Source organism: Betta splendens, chromosome 16 (assembly GCF_900634795.4).
Source record: "Betta splendens chromosome 16, fBetSpl5.4, whole genome shotgun sequence".
In the NCBI taxonomy this organism is placed as follows: Eukaryota; Metazoa; Chordata; class Actinopteri; order Anabantiformes; family Osphronemidae; genus Betta; species Betta splendens.
This window is the reverse complement of record NC_040896.2, coordinates 11799494-11819585: the sequence shown is the minus strand read 5'-3', so window position 1 is coordinate 11819585 and position 20092 is coordinate 11799494. Positions and strand designations below refer to the sequence as shown.

Below are 20092 nucleotides of genomic sequence, written 5' to 3'. Positions count from 1 at the left end.
GAAACGGGTTCATGACGCAGCTATTTCCCGTTTGAGTCCGCCTACGCGTTCTCTGCCGAGGGCAACGACGGCCGCCGCGCCGCTTCCTTAAACAGAAGCATGTTAAATGAAATATAAGGCTTTCGTGCACGTCGACCTTTGAACCTGTACAGACAGATGATCAGCGGCGGGGCTTCAGGTAAGTGCCGGTGCGCCTCCGAAAGCGTCTGCGGAAAAGAGAGATTCATATCAGTCTTGAGGCTGTAGTGGGCGTTGAGTGAGCGACCTAAAACGAAACCGACGACATCACAAAAAGACAATCTAAATCGTTGACTATAGATTTAGGTCGTAACCGCGTCGACGTTACCTGTGAAATCAGACCATTAATCGCCAGGTTCGTCACCGAACGCGTAAAATGAGTCGTCGGGACAGAGCGACGGGGAAGTCAGTCACTCAGAGCGACGTGGGGTCCTGAACGCAGCAGCGAAGCGCGGCGCTCCAAAGCGCGGAGGTGTCTGGTTCACTTTGGATCGTCCAATTCAAAGGTTAAAGTCACAGACACGGCGTTTTGCAGAGCACCTTAAGGGTTTGCAGAGCACCCTAAAGGTTTAAATACCACCTTAAACGACCCCCTTTGCATACAGACAAACGAAGGCTTATCTGGATCTGGTTAAAACTAGCACTAAGATCCAGTGTTTCATCATCATATAGTTTCTTGTTTACTTTTTGTTGACCTTTTAAGTAGTTTCATTTTCTGAACTCATGTTAGGAAATCACCCTGTGAAACTTCGGCCCCCTCCTCAGTCCAATGCTCCCGACATCTGTTTACAGTTTGGGGCTTCTTCGTCATTAGCAACCCCCCCCCACCACCACCACATTTCAGTGGGTTAATCATGCATTTATTGTTTTTACTCAGTTTGGATGAGTTTGTTTGCAGTGTACTGTGCGACTGTGACCTGCTGGTGGCGCTCCATCTTGATGGATGTCTGTTGGTAGTGATTCACAGTCTGACCCAAACTCACAGATACGATCTCCAAGACTCTATAAACATGCAATGAGTTTTAAACTGTGCTCTGTGCTCGTGTATCCAGGTACATTGTGTCCGCTATGTAGCGCGAGTGTGATATACTCTAATATACTTGGTCTGTTCCAGGTGTTTGTTTTGTGATGGACTGAGGTAAATGTGGAACATGAATTGCGGGCACAGAGGAAGTTGGAGCCTGACGCTGCTCCTCCTGGTGAGACATCGTTACGGTCCTTTGGGAAACGCTGAACACTGAAGCTGCTTGTAAACTGCATTGACACCGACCCTGTGTTTTTCTGTGCAGTGCACGTTAACCCCCCTAGTGACATCACAGACCTGCCCTCCCGGGGACTATGTCAGTGAAACAGGAATCTGCTGCAACAAGTGTTCTCCTGGTATTAATCATTTGTGCACCAAACACACACAGAGGCCGTGTCCCCCTTTACTGCCAGATGTCTGAACTGCGCGTGTGTTTCAGGTTTTAAACTCGTTCGAGAGTGCAATGCCACTGGCCACAGGAGCTCATGCGTCGTGTGTCCGAAGGAACAATACACGGATCAGATGAACTACGTCAAAAACTGCAGGAGTTGCATACGCTGCAAAGGTAGAGTCACCTGAGCTTCGTCTGAATCCCTGTCAGCTTTTTTTGGAAATCCACTGCATTGCTTACATTTTCTCCTTGCAACTCGCCCACAGACTCAGACAATAAAGAACAGGAGTCGCCATGCGAAAAACACCGAAACAGAGTTTGCCGCTGTAAGGAGGGTTTTTACAAATCCATGATCGACTCCGAGACGTTCGACTGTCTCAAATGCAAAATATGTGGATCGGAGGAAACGGTAAAACAAACATGTACGTTTGTAACTCCAGTAACACTCAGTCATGCTTCCGTAAGTGATCCTCATCCCATTGCCGTTCAGCTGTAAACATCTGTGTCGTGCACAGGTTCACCAGAGAAGAACACTCAGTGTGCGTGCAAGGAGAACTACTACAGACACAACAAAAAGTGTGAGCCGTGCAAAGCGTGAGTAAGCTGCCAGTGCCTCACCAATCACTGAGGGAATGCTTGGTTCCCATCCTGACGTTAAGGATTGTTTTATTTAAAGACCCCGATGAGGAAGTGGGTTTAGTGAATTGAAACTCGCAAGGCATTTCCGATCGTCGAGTCCATGGAAGACAGAACCCAGGTTCTGACATTTAACAGCACCTTAACGAGAGCTCCTCTGTTAAACGTATGTAAATGACTTGTGGGCTCCTTTGTGACTCAGCGTATTGTTTTACTGATATATGAAAACCCCCTTCGTGGTTTTGCAGTATATATTTGCACTTCTTTCATACATTCAAGTCAAACTGTTTTGTTAAAGTCGACAAAATTGAAATTGAAAACATCGTAACTGGGTCAGACAGGGTTAAGATGTTCAGACAGGCCGAAATGTTCTCGCTTAGACCAAAGCCAAGCGGCTGAAACTGTGAAAGGCTTCAGCCAAACTCTCACATACGCTGTTTGGAAGCTATGTGGACAGAGAGGTGTGTCAGAGATGAAAGAGGAAGAAGGAACAAGTCGGGGGAATTGTCCACATGTCTTCAAATGATACTGTGACATGTTCTGGTTACACTCTCTCTCTCTCTCTCTCTCTCTCTCTCTCTGTCTCCCTCTCTCTCTCTCTCTCTCTCTCTCTCTGTCTCCCTCTCTTTCTCTCCCTCTCCCTCTCTCTCTCTCTCTCTCTCGCTCGCCCTGTGTTGATCACTTCCTTTTAAAATGTGCTGCTTCCTTTTTAATGTTGAGAAACAGTGTCTCTGTCCTCCACAGTTGCAGCCCAGAGTGCCGCCATTTATGTCCCGAGCCGACCAAGCCCGCAACTTTGACCACAACCAAAGGTACCGAGTTGTGACTGGACTGAGGGTCCAGCTGCCGCTCCGCAGACCCGCTTTTTTAACGTATCTCCATCTTTGTGTCATTTCCCCTCTGCGAAACCGCCGGGACCCAAGAAGGTACCGGACCAGAGCTTCTCAAAATAATGGCCGTGTGTGCAGCGCCTGTGCTCGTCCTGCTCATTCTGGTCACCGTCGTCACCTACGTGGCGACAAAGAGGTCGACCAAGAAGAAGCTGCGCCGTCCGTCCTCCGATCCGCGCAGCATTTCCCAGGACTCGTGCAAGGTACGCGCGCCGATGCGCCCGCCGCAGGCGCCTCCGCCTGACCCTGTCTGACCCAGTCCCGTCCCGCAGCAGGTCCTGATTGTGGACGAGGAGCCGTGCAGCGAGCACAGTGTCCAGGCTGTTGCTCTGGTGCCCGAGAGCGAACAGGAGTCGTGCAAACTCCCCGACTGCGTCCCCCTGGAAGTCAATAGTCAGTGCATTGGACTCTCCCACAGGCACCAACACAGGCAACCATTGTGCCGACTCTCTCCTTCCCCTAACACTGCTCTCGTTTGTCCTCCCTCCAGTCCCCGACCTGATCTACGCCGTGCTGGATCTGGTACCTGTGCAGCAGGTGAAGCAACTCGTTCGCACTCTCGGCGTGCGGGACACGGAGATCGAGCAGGCGGAGATGGACCACCGGGGCTGCCGCGAAGCCCACTACCAGATGCTGCGGGCGTGGGCCGAGAGGGGCCCGCCCGGGGGCAGGGGGGGGCGGGGCCGGGTTGTCTGCCGGCCGCAGCTGGAGGGGCTGCTGGAGCAGCTGAGGAGGATCCACCTGGGACGAGCGGCGGAGGAGCTGGGGACGAAGTACGGCCTCGCGTGACGGGAGGAACATGGACGCGCATGAAACCAAGTGTTGTCGGTCCCTGGAGAGACTCGCTCACGGGCGGCTTCAAAGCCTCACAGCGTGCACACACGCGCGCACACACACACGCACACACACACACACACACACACACGGTGCTAGCACAAGCCAGGCCAGCTGCACTCTACCTCTCGCCACGGAGACGACTCATGCAAACTACTGAAGGTTTCAGGGAAGTGGGGGACGAGCAGAACGATTCCTGCTGTCTGTCCTTTGTTTATGACTCATGGGAGCACACAGTATGTATCACGAATGAATACACGCCGTACACGGGAGAAGGATACTGATCGCCTCGTTCAAACTTTTGACAGAAAAAAATTTCCCAAAACGTCCCAGACGTTTGTGGAGGACGGTGAAAAACGATGCTCTATATCTTTAATATCACTATACTGATGGGGAACAAAGGGTTTTTATGATTTCATTTTAAGACTGGTTGATGTGAAATGCATCATCGGTCGGTTTGTATTGTATTATCAAACGTCTTTATCATTTTACCGTTTGTATTGTAGGACCATTAAGCTACGCCGTTAGTAAATGCACTATCGCAGTCTATGTTAGATTTCAGCACAGGGAGGTGCACCTTTAAATGCTGGAGGGGTCAGTTAAATATTAGCGCTTTAAAAATATTCCCTGGTTCTACTGTTGAGCCAGAATGATGAATGTAAGCGGGTTGTTGTCTCCCTGCGTGGAGACGGGACCCGGCTCCCTCGTTCCAGCCACAGCCTTCGTCGAAGCCCCGTCATACAAGCATTATGCCTCTTAGGAGAAGGCGACACGCCTCGACTCAGCCAAGTACCGATGTCGGCATCAGCCTGTCCATCGCAACCCCGACCGCTCGCACTCCTCCAGGCAGGACACCACAGCCTTCACAGCACTTTCCTGCAGCACGGACCAATTCTACTTTATCAGACACACATTTATCAGTTTTACAGTCAATGTGCCGGGGAGCGGTTACAGTCGCTTGTTACTGTGTAAACTTGTAATAAATGTGTCATATGTCTTTACACACGTCTGTGTTTTTGACCTCTTCACTGGCTTCGTCTGTTGAGCTGATGTGAACGCACTCGGGCGTTTAGGTTGCAGCATCCTGCCTGTCTGCATTCCAGCGGGGAAGTTAAGACATTTAATTATTTGTCTAACTGCATATTTCCAGTCGGCGGTGGATTATTTTAGATTTCCTTGGCTTCTCCAGCTCACTTACTCCTATTCACAAGCACGGCCTCAGAGCCCCACACTCGACCTCCTGTCGCTGCAGTCAGACGCAACAGCCCCTCTCTCTCCTCCTCGCGCCTCAGAGCGGTTTCTCCAGCTCGTCGGGGGCGATCGACGCGCGCGGCCCGGCGTGAAACGACGCCAGACACAACACGCTGGAGGGGATCCGCTGAGCGCGACGCATTAGCCAGCCTCGCTCGCCGATTGGCCGGCGGCAGAATCCAGTTGTTCCCGTCAGGCCAGTTGCAGAGGGGTGCAGGTGAAGGCAGGGAGGGAGGGGCCGGGCCAGGTAGAGCCAGAGAGAGGAGGAGGAAGGCAACAGAAAGCAAACATGACTGTGTGAGACAAAATGGATCCAACCAAGCCCAGGTAAAGTGGATAATCGTATTTATTAAGAAGCCGGGGAGAGAACGCAGGGAGTGATGAATAATATCCCGCTTTGCGTGTTCCTCCCTCTAATTCCAGAGCATCTGTGTGCTTCTGCCTCTCGTGTGGCTCTGTTGACTCCTCTGTGGGATTCGACTTTGTGATTTGCTGAGGCTATAAAACGACCACGAGGCTTGTTTTTTGTTGACCCGTTTCTATCTTTAAACGTACCAGAGTCAGAGATCAAAGCTGATCCAGGACCAGACGGCCCTCTTGTTTGTCAGTGTTTATAGGTGGATATGACTGTGTGATGACAGCCCTCGTTTCAGTTCCTTCTCGGTGTCTGGGGGATTAGCTCAGTGTAGCTGTCTGCGTTCTGTTTGCTCATGTGGGTGTCTTTGCTTTTTTAAGGGCTTTTCAAAACAACTTGAATATCATCAGTTAAGCCCACTGCCTCCTCTAAGCAGTTGACTCAGCTGCCGGTAAAAGCACTGCTCCTCTAATAGCTGTACCGGCTCCAGCAGCAAACACAGATGATTCCTGAGATTTCAGGCAAATTCTTTGTGGTAACTCGAATCCGGAGATTGTGATGTGAGGTTTGTGGGAAAGGTCAGCGGAGTAATGGAGCGGCTTTATGCCGGTGTCACTAGCAACGACAATAATAATGTCAGAAATGTCAGAATAGGTTTAGGGACAACAAGGTTTGTTTTGTTTTGTAAATTCTATCCTGCTCTATTCTTGTACTGGCCATACAATATTTTACTTTACAGTAGTGTTTACGATACATCAGCAGTCAGACACAACATCAACAGCACACTGATTTATTGCTGAGGCTGAGGTGCATTTGTGTTTCTATTTATTTATTATTGCTCTAACTTTGTGCAGGTTAATGAAATGAATGTAATAAATTAAAAAGCAGTAGAAAGGGGTTTGATCATTTCTTTAGATTTCAGGTATAGCAACACATTTAGAAAATTTTAATCATTGCTTTAAACTCTGTAAACACAAAAAAGCATGAACACAATTAAACAAAGACAACAATAGTTGAAGTATATACAGCCTTTGATACAGAAGGTAAAACTATAAACTTTTGAACCAAAGCCATGTTTTATAAAAAGCTTTAGTCCTGAAAAGAGTTTTGGTAAAGCTGTGTGACAAAACACACTGTCACGTGATTCAGTCTATTGTTTCTCTGAAACATCTGCATTGTGGTGAACTCCAACCCTGTGCTATGTCTTCGGGTCCTCAGCCTTCATGTCAACAGCGGTGGAGGACATGAGTCATCGATGGAAGACAAATGGCAGGACACCGTGGACGGGGAGCGGGACCAGGAGGGCAGAGAGCCAGATGTTGTCAACGGGACGACAGCAGCTGCAGAGGTCAACAACCACCACAAGGGGGCGGCAGACAAGCACAAGTTCAGCACCATCGGCCACCAGGCAAGTGACAGGACACTGGTGGGACGTAGAGAAGATGATTCATTGTGATGGAGTGAAATATTTCCTCTTTATTCCACTTCAATGACAGAAAGGTTTTCACAGCGCTTGTTTTGTTTCTGCTACGCACAAGAAAGTACATGACGCGTAGTTCACAGGCAACACAAAGGCAACGTGGGCGTGAGCTGATGTCTGAAGGGATGAGTGTGTTCATGGCAAATGATCCTAATTCAAATTTACAGCCTTGCAAAGCGACTCACTGTCAGTCACTGATTACGCATCAGCCAGTTTGTCTGCGTGCCAAAAAACTGCATAATGTGCTTCTGCGAAATGATATGAGTGACAGGTCATAGTTTGAGGAAGTGTTTAAAAAACCAGTTGTATGATCGTTATTAAAAGAGCATAAGATAATTAAGATAAATAAAACATTTAATATGAGATCAATGTCTAGAATCACCATTGTTGCACACAAATATGGCATCTGTTGTATTTATGGCCATTTTGAGCAAAGGCTTTATTTGCATATATTGTACTGTAGATATTTGGACGACCGACCAACATAATAATACTGAATAGTAATACCAATAGAGAAAACTCCAGATGTGGCCATGTTGGCGTCCTTAAACAGGGAAAAAAGCCAGAATCGTCTTCAACATCATCAGTTAACAGATGTCAAGAATAGTGTGGAAGGTGGCAGTCAAGAGCAGCTTTAATGACTGTAAATACGAGGTTCACGACAGGGTGCAAACCACTGGGAGGAGCAGAAATGGATCTGACCAGAGTCTAAAACATCTGTAACAAGATTTTCTAGACGTATACAACCACCATTAACTCGTGCCACGGTGTCCAGCCCAGTCCTCACCACGTGTTATGTTATGGCTGCGTTCAACAGCGAGTGTTTGATGGGGTGACTGGTGAAATACAGTACAAACAGTAGCAAGATGAATTCTGAGGCACTCGGGCAGTGGGAGATAATATCAGCCATGCATCAGAAACCTTTATATGAGAACTAGATACTATCTGGCACAGACCAGAAACTTGTTTGTGCGTGCCAGATATTATCTAATGCAAACGTGACATGGTCTCACTTGTTTCCATTGAAAGCACGCTGGCGTTACACTGCGTATGGGTTTAATCATTTGCAGATTCAGATATGCATCTGTCTTTTTGTTCTATAAATTCAGTCCGTGTTCTAAATTAAACATAAAATTTAGAAAAATTTCAGTTTGCACATTATTTTTTATTGTAAACAGAAATAGTTTTATATGATTTAAGTTTTTTTTAAAAAAACATTTAAATGACAGTGAATTGTCTTTATATTTAAATATGAGCAATTCATGCAAATTGAGACATGCTCCGTGAAATAACTCATTTTAATTTGCATTATTTTATAGTGCGCGCTTATACATATTATGCATAAAATATTCTGTATTTTGTGCCAAATGACATGGTTGTTTGTTGATACAATCGTTTTGAGTTCCTTTTGTTTCTTGTTCCAGAAACGAACCAGGCAGAAGCTTGTGACTGACTTCGGAACAGTGAGTAAAGGATCCTCTGCTGGAGGGAAACCCAGAGCAGCACTGAGACAGGCCCTGTTCAACCAGGGAGGGTCTGATAAAAACCTGCCGTCCGAGGTACTAGCTCCGCTGCCAGATGCTGACGTGTAGAAACAGACTCGCTCCAACCGCTTTATCGCCCACTCAGTAACTGACGGCAAACATTTCAATACTGACCACAAAAATGCAGCGCGACTCTTAACGAGCTTCCTGCGGAATTCGTTGTGATTGGCGGCGGTGTGGTGTTTTCCTGTCACGCTCGCCTCGCGGTTCTCACGCCGCCCCGTCTCCCCCGACCCGTCAGGATCGAGGTCAGCTGGACGCGCTGAAGCGGGCCCTGCAGGCCTACGCTGTGCCGGCCAGCCTGAAGTGGAGCTGGAGGGAGCACAGCCAGGGCACCACGCTGGAGAAGAACTGGACGGAGCTGGTTCACTCTCACTCAGTACGAGCACGCCTGCGTTTCTGTTGATCCAAACCAGGATCTATGTTAATAGTTCATTTATTGTGCAACTCAATCCTTTTGGGCCAAAGCATCCTCTGGCGTATGAAATCCAGTTTAATCCTATTGCAACGAAATAAATCTGCATCTGCATAGTTGCATAGCAAGACCTTTTTAAACTCACCTTCAGTAAAACTAAAAGTTTGATCCCCCCCCCCCCCAGACGCTGGCTAAGGTTCAGAGGCACCAACAGGAGGCGCTGTGGGAGTTCGTCCACACCGAGCTCACCTACATCAACAAGCTGATCATCATCAAAGATGTGAGAGCGCTTCTTTTCGTGTATGTCGCACCTGAACGGGGCTTTCCCGCAGGATTCTAACCGGGCCGTCTTTGCCTCCCGCAGTTGGTGATTGCGGCGCTCGTCCACCTGCGCCAGCGCGGATTCCTCCTGGAGGTCAGTGCGCCGCGTCTGCGTCTGCGGCCGCGTCTGCGGCCGCGTCTGCGCTGGCGCACTCACAGACCCGCCGTGTGGCGCGAGGCCCGTTTCCACTCATCTGCATATCACTGACACACATTAGCACTATGAAAACATCCGCTGGCGCTCATACATTGCACAAAGTGGAAAATTCAGCGCGATGCGTTTCCACTGAGAGGACGGAAACTGTCAGAGAGCAGGGGGGGTTGAAGCGCAGCGCTGCCGTGGCTGCTTTTGATGTGACGTCCCTCTGTGACAGGTGACCCCCGAGCAGCTTTTCTCCAACCTCCCCGCCGTCCTCAGCGCTCACCAGCTGTTCTGGCAGGAAGTGGTCCATCCCATGCTGCAGGAGGTCCGCAGGACGGGCAGGCCCTTCGACCCGCTGATGTTGGAGGCCGGTTGCCTGCAGGTTCGAGCGCACTGTCTGCACGATGAGGCCCCATTCATGAGGGCGTAGGCCCGTGCATCGATGCTTGCTGACAAAGCTTTTAATATTTTCCATGGGTTGGTTTGTTCAAGATTGTTTCATTGTTCAGACTAATGTGGGAAACTTTAATTTGCTGAAGCGCAGCTCAGGACGGCTGCCAGTTACTTTGCACACATGCATGATAGATATGATGTGCTGTCAAGTGCTGTTACATGTGAGGGCTGAAAGTAAAATTAATTTAGAAACATCAAATGTGCTTGAAAAGACTGCACAAAAAGGTTCAGCTGCTGAACACCTGACGCCTTCTACCAGAAAGCCACTTCTCATTTTAGCAGCAGTGGAGGTTTCAAATTTCCACCAAACTGGTGTAAGCTGCAGATCAGTCCCACATCTGGCTACAACCCAGTTCTTGTATCACTAAATCATCCCAACGTGCATAAACATCTCCTGCTTGGTTTCAGTTTAACGTGAGCACAGGGAAACTTTGTGAAAACTTTTCAGTCCTCCACTGATTCAGCGTCCTTTTGTTTGTGTCTGCAGTTTCACCAGCGCTTCGACGCCTATAAGCATTACTGCCTGGAGGAGGACAACAACCTCGAGTTCTCCCGCAAGCAGATGGAGAACAATCCACATTTCCAAACGTACATTCAGGTAGATGAAGCCCAAGTGATGCGTTCGAGTTCATTTATAATATAGGTATTAAAGGTCACCCACGCTGACCCGGTTAGTGTGTGAGTGGAATTCAGTGTAATAACCAACTGTTCTGCTATTAATGGTGGCTCTTTGATTTTAGCGATGTTTCATAAGCTTGTGGGCGGCCTGTCATAGCCGCTTCCTGAAGGGCAACCTTTTTTTTTACACCGACGACTTCTCCAAATGATTCAGTCGAGAGCGGTTTGAAGGATTTCTAGTGCAGGACATTTCTGAGAAAGGTGCCTGAAAGACGAGCAGCGCTCGCTGCACGCGCTCTGGAAAATTAACCAGAAAAGTCTAAGTAATGAAGAGGAGCTTCATCAAAGGAGCCATACGCAGCGTTAGCCACGTCTGCAGGAGGAAGGTGATAGGTCACACCACTATAAATGTGCTTATCAGACACCTTTTTATTTATGTCATGCCCTCGACTTGTCAACCTGAGTGGGAGGTGATATTGAGCAGTTACAGATGCATCTTGCTAAGAAGTGCTCGTAGTGGGTGGAGGGTCTGCTCGTCTCCATCACACAAAACAAAAACATCTGCGGTGAACTTCGCTTTGGTAGATGTGGCTTTAATTTGTCAAGCCTTTTCCAATACTAACCGCTGCGCAGCCCCTCGGAGCGGAGTTGACTTTCCAACAAGTCGAGTGTTCGTAGACGAAAGCTGACGCGCCGGCGCGTTGCCCCCGAGGCCTTTTTTAATGGGAGTGGCCTGTGCTGCCTGTGCGTTTGTCCTGTCCAGTGGGTGGAGACTCACCCCCAGTGCGACCGCATGCGGCTCGGGGACATGCAGGCCAAGCCCCACCAGAGGATCACTAAGTACCCGCTGCTGCTCAAAGCCGTGCTCCGCTCCACCCAGGACCCCCGCACGCAGCGCACGCTCAGAGCGATGGTGAGGAGCCCGCGACCAACGCGTTATTGGACCTCAACAAACACCCACTGCACGTTTAACCATGCGGTTCTGCTCCTAGTTATCCAGCGTGAACAGGTTTTTGACCAGCATCAACGATTACCTGAGGGTGAAGGACGAGGAGCTGGCTCTCTCCATCTCTGCTCAGAGGGTGGAGGGCTACGTGGTGGAGGGGATCAGTGAAGAAATCGACAAGGTGACGTACTGCGCACTCACCACAGCCGAGGCTCTGTGAAACAGAGCGCGTTAATCAGAGACTACCGATGACAAAGGCCTCGTCGGGATCAAAGCAAACGCAGCAGCTATCAGCATTTTCCACGGAGGACATGTCACAGTGAGAAAAGCATAGGTGTTCATGACACAGTTACTGATGACGGAAGTCCAAGTCACTGTTTCAGTCTCTGATCAGAGCAGGCTGCATCCCCGTCATGTAAATGTAGACTAACGTGTTGGGAGAGAGTGTTTCATTCACACAGTATAGAAATAAATAAACTTTTAGCATAATTATCTACTGTTCTACATATTGTTCTGTTTTCTCATTGTATGTGATGCGATCTCTCATGTTTGGTGAACATCCGTGTGTTGTTCTGACAGCATGTAAAAGAGATCTGCCAGTTCGAGCTGACGAGCCCCATCAGTGGACTGGGTCCCAGCGTCGTCCGGAAGCTGCTGCTGGAGGGAAACCTGAAGCTCCGGGGCAGAAAGGACAACAAGGTTGTGCTTCTCATTACATTGTGCACCTGTTTAATCGATTCAGAGATCTCATCTCTACTATTGATCGATTTGCTCCTCGCGCTGTGACGCAGCTGGAGGTGGTGGCTCTGCTTTTCTCAGATGTGCTGCTAATGACCAAAGCCCAGAAGAAAGGCGAGCGGCTGAAGGTGGTCCGGCCTCCTCTCGCTCTGGACAGGACCCAGTGCGTCGCGCTGAAGGACGGCAGTGAGTACTGTAGCTGCGCTGCTCCCAGTCGCAAACTGTGCCCGATCCCACAACGCGCTGCCGCTCTATCTCCTCAGGCTCCTTCATTCTAGTGGAGGTGGGCGAGCTGCACTGCGCGATGACCGTCTACGCTTTCACCGCCAGCACACCGGAGAGCTGCTCCCTGTGGACCTCCAGCATCCAACAGGCGACGGTAAGCAGCGAAACATGCCGAGCCGTGATCCGCGCAGCGTGCCCCTGTGACGCCAGCGCTGTCGTGTCGCCTTGTCAGGAAACGCTGAGAGGCCTGAGAGCGACAGAGGCCAGGAGACAAATGGAGACGTGGAAACGCCTCCAGCCGGAGGCCCAGGTTGTTCCCGAAGCTGACGGGGAGGACTCGGACACGGAAACAGAATCTCTCACAGAATCGGAGAAGCTCACTCTTGAGGCCTTAGAGATTCCTCTCGTAACGGATGGAGTGGATGAGATGGAGGAAGAAGAGGAAATGGTTGTGGATAGTGTTAGTCCTGGGAACACTGTATGTTTGCTCAGAGGCGCCCCAGCAGGAGGTCAAACTATTCTAGTGGAGGACTTGCCAGATGTTGACTACCCAACAGACGAAGATAGCTCTTCTCAGCCAGACGCTCCATCCTGGGAGCTACTGTACCCAAGACAAACAACAACAAGGAGAAACTCCGATTCTCCGCTTGGGAGCCACAACACCAGGAGAAATTCCAGCAACAGTGAACCGGGCGACATGGGGACGTCTAATGGGACGTGGCGGCCACACAGACATCTCAGGTCACCTGGGTTAGAAAGGAAGAGGCCGGTCAGCACCCTTCAGGGTCAGGTGTCCAACCGGGGCTCATCAGAGACTGTGGCTGCGTCACACAACAGCTTTTCCTTCAATAATGACTCGGACTTCAACCTGAACGCAAAGAGAACCCCCCTCGGCCAAAGCTTAGGTTCACACCGTGTGCTCAAGCTGGGCTCCCTTAAGCCAAACCAAGGCATGTTCTGGAGCATGCATGACTCCCAAACGCTATCTGATCCAAACAGTGCCTCCAGAATGAGTCATCAAAGGGGCGCCGTCATGTCCACCTCGCCCCAAGAACGGGACACGCAGACGGAGCCGTATCTAAACGAGCACCCGTCGATCCTGGAAGGTCTCCTGGAACGAGCCAAGGACAGGGAGCGGAATGGATTCAAGCCAGATCATCGCCCTAAAATGGCCGATCAGAGCTCAAGGTACCCTCCGCTTTCCCCTGCACGTTACACTGCACGCTCACCGTCCGCCAGCGATGGAGACTCAGAGGGGGCGGAGAAGGAGGTGAAGCTGGTGCGCCGCGGCGCCGCCTCAGTCAGCATGAAGTGGAAGGAGCAGCTGGTGGACGAGGACAGTGACGAGAGGGAGAACAGGTTAGTGCTCCATGGGGTTCAGACAGGCCAGCGGCCCGGACTCAGCGCACTTTGCTGCTTCCGCTGACTTGCATTCCTCTTTTTCCTCCGTCACCTCTCTACTACTGAGATGAGTTTTCAGTGAGGAGTAGGCAGATGGACAGACTGCTAATGTGAGAATGGAAACCCAAAATTACCCTGAAGGGTTTTCCATGTTTCTAACCACAACATCAAGCTGCTTTAAATCCTAATTAACACGTTTATACTGAACATGTGCTCAACGTAAGTCCTTTTAAACTAAATCACCTTCTTATGGTTAATGCAGCACCTGTATAAATTCTAGGTTACTTCGCTAATCGCTAACGTTGCTAACTTTTGCTAATATATAGTTATCAAGAATGAAATCCTACTTAACCAGCATTTATTGAGTTTCATTCTAGATGAAGACCTGCCGTTCTGCAGAGACACACCGTGCGGTGGACCCTCATCCTTCCCTCCTTGTCTTTTCATAGTGTTGCTTTGGTGGATGGTGTGAACGTGGACTGGACAGGCTGGTGCTTTGATGACAACGAAGTCATGTGCATGTATCACGTCGAAGGCGACGGGCTTCTGGAGGACATCAACCGATCCCTGTACCATTTATACATCCCCCAGCTCTCGGGGCACGAGGAGGGGGAGTGCAGCCAGGTGTAGCTCAGCCGGAGCTCACGGACAGACAGCTCGCACAAATACCACTGGATGCTGCCCAGATAATAATACAGAGTCAGCGTTTTGTGTAGGTATAATAAATCCTTTTTTTAGAAATGTCTGTATTTTTATTTATATCTAATTTCCATTCTCGCTCCTCTGTGACATTTAAATTGTAAATAATAAATGAAATCATCTTTCCGTATGTGAAATGTACTTTATTTAGAACACATTCTGTTATTTAATATACACACAGGTCTTCACATAAATCAACACATTTACAACAGGAATAACATATTTGTAATAATAGTATAGTATTGCTACATCTTGTCTGAAAATATTTACAAAATCTGTGCAAATAAAATCTCCCAGCATGAAGCGAGGAGGCGAGTTCCACCCGATTAGCTGTGTGAAAGTCGCCCTGCGATCGAGCGTCTACTTCTTCACTCGGCTCTTTTCTCGCTCCTCGCGCTCGTTGGAGACGGTGTGAACGATGGTTTCCAGCGCCGGGTACTGATGGATCCTTTTCCTCTGTTGAGAATAAAAAGAGAAACAGAATTTAACATCAAATGCACCTTAATTAGATTCATTAGATTAAACTGAGCTTTACTGTCTTCCTATTTGTGTTTTACCAAAAAAACAAATATGATACAAAGATCTCTGATTTTATTAGTCTTAGAAATACTGCAGATATTTACCCTCAGGTAGTTCTTGTACATCTGAGCCAGAATCAGCAGCAGAACCAGGAGGAGAAAACTGAGCATGACCACAGCAGGAGTGCTGTATGAAGCTCTTGCTGACTTCATCCCACTCAGTCCACCTGTGAGGGGAAACAGGTCAGTCTCAGGTACAACTCAGTCCAGTTAATGCAATAAATATAGTCTGTTATCTCATTTACAGCACATCATCTACCACTTACTCATCGACTGAACGTGGTCCGTTACGTTTCCCAAACTGCCCTGTTTCCCATAGAACCGACACGTCCATTCGCCCTGGTTCTGCTCCAACACTTTGCTGATAGTAGGAATTTTCCCCTTCTGGACGGACTCAAGCGACCGCGTGCCATTGAGGTCGTAGGTCACATGAACCCACTCGTACTCTGTGACCTCACTTGTGTCGGAGAGCTGGCAGGTCAGCGTCACGGCCCCCTTTTTCGAGACGTTACTGTCAACTGAAAGAAAACGAGACAAATTACATCGTTAAGGACTTAATCGTTAAGGATTAAACAGGTAAGGATTCAGCGAGTGGCTGAGAGGACGCGCGTCTGCTTACTTTTGGCCACCACAAGCTGCATGGTTCGCGTCTGCCTTTGCCCGTGTACTGTCCCAGAGCACCTGTACCTCCCCTGGTCGTCGTACATGACCTCTCTCACGGCGGCAGACCTGTCCCAGGGCCGCTGAGAGCCTGAGGTTGTAGAGAACGAGGCAGGCAGGCGGCTGAGGGAAGAGCCGGGGTTCAGCTTCTCCCAGCCCGGCGAGGAAGGGGTTAAATCAGCGGAGAAGACACACGGGAGCGCGGCCGCAGACCCCACGGCAGCGTACACCTTGGTGTTGTCGTCGAACGGCTGGATGATTCCTTCAGGTGGAAGAAAGAAGGAGTTGAAACCACCCATCCTGGATAAAACAGGCTTCAGCAGCTCAAATATCTGATTCCTTCGCATCTCACCTTTCACAGACACACGCGCCGAAGCTCGGCCCTCTTCACCTTTATATCGGACGACGCAGGTCCAGTTTCCTGTGAGTTTGTCGCTCGCCTTTTCCCTCACAACGTGGCCGGTGTCCTTGTCAGAGTTGATTCTGGCCTGACGCCTGAACGGCCTGTTGTTCAACAGCCACTGCACAGTTGACCCATAGGGCCACGAAGCCACGTTACAGGTGAGCGACACCTCCTTTCCCCATATGGGAACCGAGGGAGATACGGTCACTGTGAAGGAGAAGACAGGAACAAGGTTAAAGGTCAATCGCTGATTTATAGCGTTAATGAATCAGCACTGTCTTTGGTGTTTTTTTACCTTTCATCACTCTGAGGACCACCACTTTTTCAACAACATGTCCTCCAAGTTCCAGGATGCAGGAATAAAAGCCCGCATCCGCCTCCGTCACGCCGTTGATTTGAAGGCTGTAGTCGCCTTTTTCAAACTGGGAGTGGGGGCATCGAACGCGGGACGCCTGGGACCCCTTCTGGGCCCAGCCCGCGCCCCAGTACTGCAGGCCGCTCCTCTGCTTCCTCCAAACAGTGCTGTCGACAAGAAGTCCAGTGTCATTGGCGTACAGAGTTTTGGTTTGAGGTTGAAGAGTGCATACTGACAAAGCGGAACATCAGCATGAAACCAAAAGGCGGCACCTCACCCTTGGTTGGCTTTACTCCATGCGACAGCGACAGAGTGGATGGAGGGATAGTTGTTTCTACAGGGCAGCACAGCTTCAGAGCCTTCTTCAGCAAAAACCTCCCTGACCTCACACTGACCTCCTGTGAAACAAACATACAACTGTTTTAGAAAATGTGATTTAAAAAGACATATAGTAAGTCAATCATTTTAATGTAAGAAAACCAATCAGTTACCTGTGATCAGTTGGGTAAGAACCAGGATTATGCAATACTTCAACATCTTGTGCTCTGTTTGACGCACTATTGTGCGAATGAATCCTCTCATGAGCAGCTTTTTCCCCGCGTTCTTTGTCCGACGTGTTCTCTGAGGTGTTGAGCTCGTATATAGGGCTGATGAGCCATATATACGGGAGTAGGAGGTGATGGGGGCGGAGTGTCGGGTAGTTCCTCTTCTCATCACATGACTTAAGCTACACGCCAGGCTTTGATGCGGTTTGATTTTTGTCAGCCTGGAAACTGTAGCGATGTAAACAGGGAGACCCACTTCCTCCCACGGATTCTCTCAGTCTTCACGCCAGTCTCTTCTTCACATCAAGCACCTTTTGTAACAATATGTAATATCTACTTTTGCATACGAAATAATTTCAAATCACATGGTGATCGCAGAGAAGGACAAAACATGTCCCAGAATATCTAAGCCCCGTTGGACGTGTGTAAAACATCTACATTTTCCTTCGTAGAGATGCTTCTAGTCAAATTAACAGTAAACTCCTCTATAAACCGTATCTCCGCATCCCTGTGAGCACTACTTGTTTACAAATGCTCTCTGTGTAATTCATGGAAGCGCTAGTTGTTGCTTTGAAACCGAGATGGCAAAAGTGCAACACTAAACCACTCCTCCGTCACTGCCAGTCAGTTGCGCTCGCAACCACTGCTTTGCTCACAACTGTGAGCATCATCAACATCACCGTCGTCACCAGTATGGGAACAGGGACACGCCGTTACCCACTGTCTCATTCTAATGGATATGCATGAAAGTGAATCATCCCCTCCGTTCTCGCTTCTCTACTTTTCCCTGTCGCTAAGTCAGAAACTGGCCTACACTGCCAGGCAGACGTTTGCTTAGAGTTTAGATAGATGTTTAGATGTTAGACGTTTAGATATGGAGGAAAAGGGCTGAAAAGACTAAGATTATAACATACAGGGGGCAAATGTGTAGATTGAAGTTCATTCTACTGATCTTTAAAAGCTTTAGGTGGAAGGTGAAAAACACAGCAATGGTTGAGTCCCCACCGAAGTAGAATGACGAGCTACTCATGCTGATTTATGTGAACTTAATATATAATGTTAAATCACATACACTATGTTATGTTTCATAAACATAACATGCCTCATTTAGAAGTTCCAGCTTTTCTTTGACAAACTAAAAAAACATTTATTTGTAGAGTAGAAGAAGCAAAACAAATACATCACCTTGTTGCATAAAATGTTACCAGTACAACTTACGATACAACATGAAATCTCAAGTTAGAAAAGGTTTCATTTTAGTTTATTTGGTGGTTCGTGTTTTAGTGTTTATTTTTAAGCTGTAAAACTGCATCAAATCATCGCAAGGCCTCAATTGAAATATGAAACGCATCTTATTCTTTCAAGATAAGGATCTGGGTCCAAGACATTAATAGGAGGGAAACATAGGGTCACAATGACAAATATACAAATGACGGACAGACAGACAAATAGATCGATAGTTAGATAGATAGATACATAGATAGATGTGGTAGAAGGTCTCACACGCCTGAGAACGTGTAGGTGGAACCTCAGAGCTGTTTTTCTTCAGACTTTTTCCTTGGTATCAGCCATGTGACTGCTGTGTGAGTGATACTGTAAGTTCAATCATTTCATCTCACCCTCCTCACATCAAGCCGTGCCAGCTTTCAATTTGAAATTGACGTGATATTTGTTACAGGTTGTGGGTTGTGGGTTGTGAATAAAAAAAAAAACAGTTTAAACTGTACATATTATTGGATGTCGCTCTCGGGGGCTCGTGTGAGTCACTCGCAGTGAAGTGGTCTTTCCTTCCTACAGCTGATGTTTAGTCACCTTGTCTGTATCTGAATATGAGCTTAGGGACTGAGAAGGAAAATGCCCCTCACATGGAAACAATTGAGCTATGAGCTTGAGGGATGTAGATGATTATGTTAATAAGGATGAGCTTGGAAAATAGTCAAATCAGATTGCTAGAAGCTGACATGTGAGTAGTTTGTTCCTGTCTCAACCTCTCACTGAGTTTTCTGTTCTCCTGCCACAGACATAGTTTTGGGGACATAGTTAATAAAATTTTAACATTTCACAAGTATTGAATTTCAGATAAGCAATGATTGTCTCTCTGGATTAGTATAAGCACATCTGTGGTATATTTTGTCATGATGATCATAGTGTTCATATGTGTAGGTGATAAAATATAATGTTCCACTGAGTTTTACTGGCAGAGGAAGCAGAGCATCGATAAAAAATGCAGCTCTGCCGAGAAAATTTTAAATTTCTCAAGTCAGCATTTTGTTGAGCGGCGAAGGCAAATGACTGTGTAGTTTAGATGCAAAAAAAAGCATAGTAGACATTTCACTAGGACATACGTTTATATGGGTGGAAACTGTGAAGCTTATTTATGTGTCCTTTCATAAGATGGTAAACTATGTGCACTAAAGATGTAAATGAAAGTACAACGTTGCAGACTCAGTTACAGTAAGACTCTGCATCTTCCTCTGCACAGGGCTTGTTGTGTTGTGCCAAAGTTGAATGGAATCTAATGTTTAATAATGTTTTGCTTTTCCACACGCATGCTGACGTCTTAGCAAGAGTCAGATAGATCCGTTTAGCTGCAGTTGTTTCTTTGAAAATGAGAAAATATTCCGCCCTGTTCTTTATAACAGTAAGACTGAAAGTGTCAGGCTTGGTGTGTGTGTGTGTGTGTGTGTGTGTGTGTGTGTGTGTGTGTGTGTGTGTGTGTGTGTGTGTGTGTGTGTGTGTGTGTGTGTGTGTGTGTGTGTGTGTGTGTGTGTGTGACTAAGAAAGCTGCTTGAATATCTGGTGGCAGTGAAATACATTAATACTTTACATCATTAGGGTCAGATTAGATTTGTGCATGCATAAACCATTCTGTGCATGCGTAACCAGATTTGTACTTGATGACTTAGTGGGGCCTTACCATGCTTACACTTATAATTTAGGGCCTTAAAATTACGCACAAATCCTGGCTAATGTTACAAGTAAAATAACGTGACCTTAATTTGCCTCCACGCTCTGATTGGATAGGAAACAAGGAGGTTATCGCAGTCCTTTGACGAATAGAATAGAAACAGAATAGAGGCCAATTGTGTTTTTATACATTTAATCAGTGAGTCTTTGCAAACATGCACAGTAAATTCCAAAACTTCTGATATTTTGCAGTTTACAGTATG

The 20092-nt window shown here is 47.9% G+C and overlaps 3 protein-coding genes across 5 annotated transcripts; 2 read left to right on the top strand and 1 right to left on the bottom strand.

Annotated features, from left to right (window-relative positions):
- The first annotated feature begins 40 nt into the window (after nucleotides 1-40).
- Nucleotides 41-4794, top strand: tnfrsf1a (tumor necrosis factor receptor superfamily, member 1a). Of its 3 annotated transcripts, none has more exons than XM_029129047.3 (10): nucleotides 41-178; nucleotides 1133-1217; nucleotides 1308-1398; nucleotides 1482-1607; nucleotides 1700-1855; nucleotides 1949-2027; nucleotides 2814-2881; nucleotides 2996-3162; nucleotides 3232-3352; nucleotides 3450-4794. In XM_029129047.3, exons 2-10 carry the CDS (start codon nucleotides 1161-1163, stop codon nucleotides 3746-3748), a joined length of 1164 nt encoding a protein of 387 aa, XP_028984880.1. In that variant the 5' UTR covers nucleotides 41-178; nucleotides 1133-1160; the 3' UTR covers nucleotides 3749-4794. The 3 variants fall into 3 exon arrangements, with proteins under 3 accessions (XP_028984880.1, XP_028984879.1, XP_028984878.1); XM_029129046.3 differs by having other exon boundaries at nucleotides 2993-3162; nucleotides 3235-3352; XM_029129045.3 differs by having other exon boundaries at nucleotides 2993-3162.
- A 484-nt stretch (nucleotides 4795-5278) lies between these two features.
- plekhg6 (pleckstrin homology domain containing, family G (with RhoGef domain) member 6) lies at nucleotides 5279-14507 on the top strand. Its single transcript, XM_029128940.2, has 15 exons — nucleotides 5279-5371; nucleotides 6618-6807; nucleotides 8304-8438; nucleotides 8665-8802; nucleotides 9023-9118; nucleotides 9203-9253; nucleotides 9534-9683; nucleotides 10242-10352; nucleotides 11136-11285; nucleotides 11365-11499; nucleotides 11898-12017; nucleotides 12110-12242; nucleotides 12320-12435; nucleotides 12514-13640; nucleotides 14132-14507. Exons 1-15 carry the CDS (start codon nucleotides 5352-5354, stop codon nucleotides 14310-14312), a joined length of 2853 nt encoding a protein of 950 aa, XP_028984773.1. The 5' UTR covers nucleotides 5279-5351; the 3' UTR covers nucleotides 14313-14507.
- An 11-nt stretch (nucleotides 14508-14518) lies between these two features.
- Nucleotides 14519-18696, bottom strand: LOC114842932 (lymphocyte activation gene 3 protein-like). The gene is made up of 8 exons (XM_029129017.3): nucleotides 16869-18696; nucleotides 16655-16775; nucleotides 16318-16544; nucleotides 15972-16229; nucleotides 15579-15881; nucleotides 15226-15477; nucleotides 15005-15126; nucleotides 14519-14837 (listed from the first exon to the last, which is right to left on the bottom strand). Exons 1-8 carry the CDS (start codon nucleotides 17089-17091, stop codon nucleotides 14742-14744), a joined length of 1602 nt encoding a protein of 533 aa, XP_028984850.2. The 5' UTR covers nucleotides 17092-18696; the 3' UTR covers nucleotides 14519-14741.
- Nucleotides 18697-20092: the final 1396 nt, after the last annotated feature.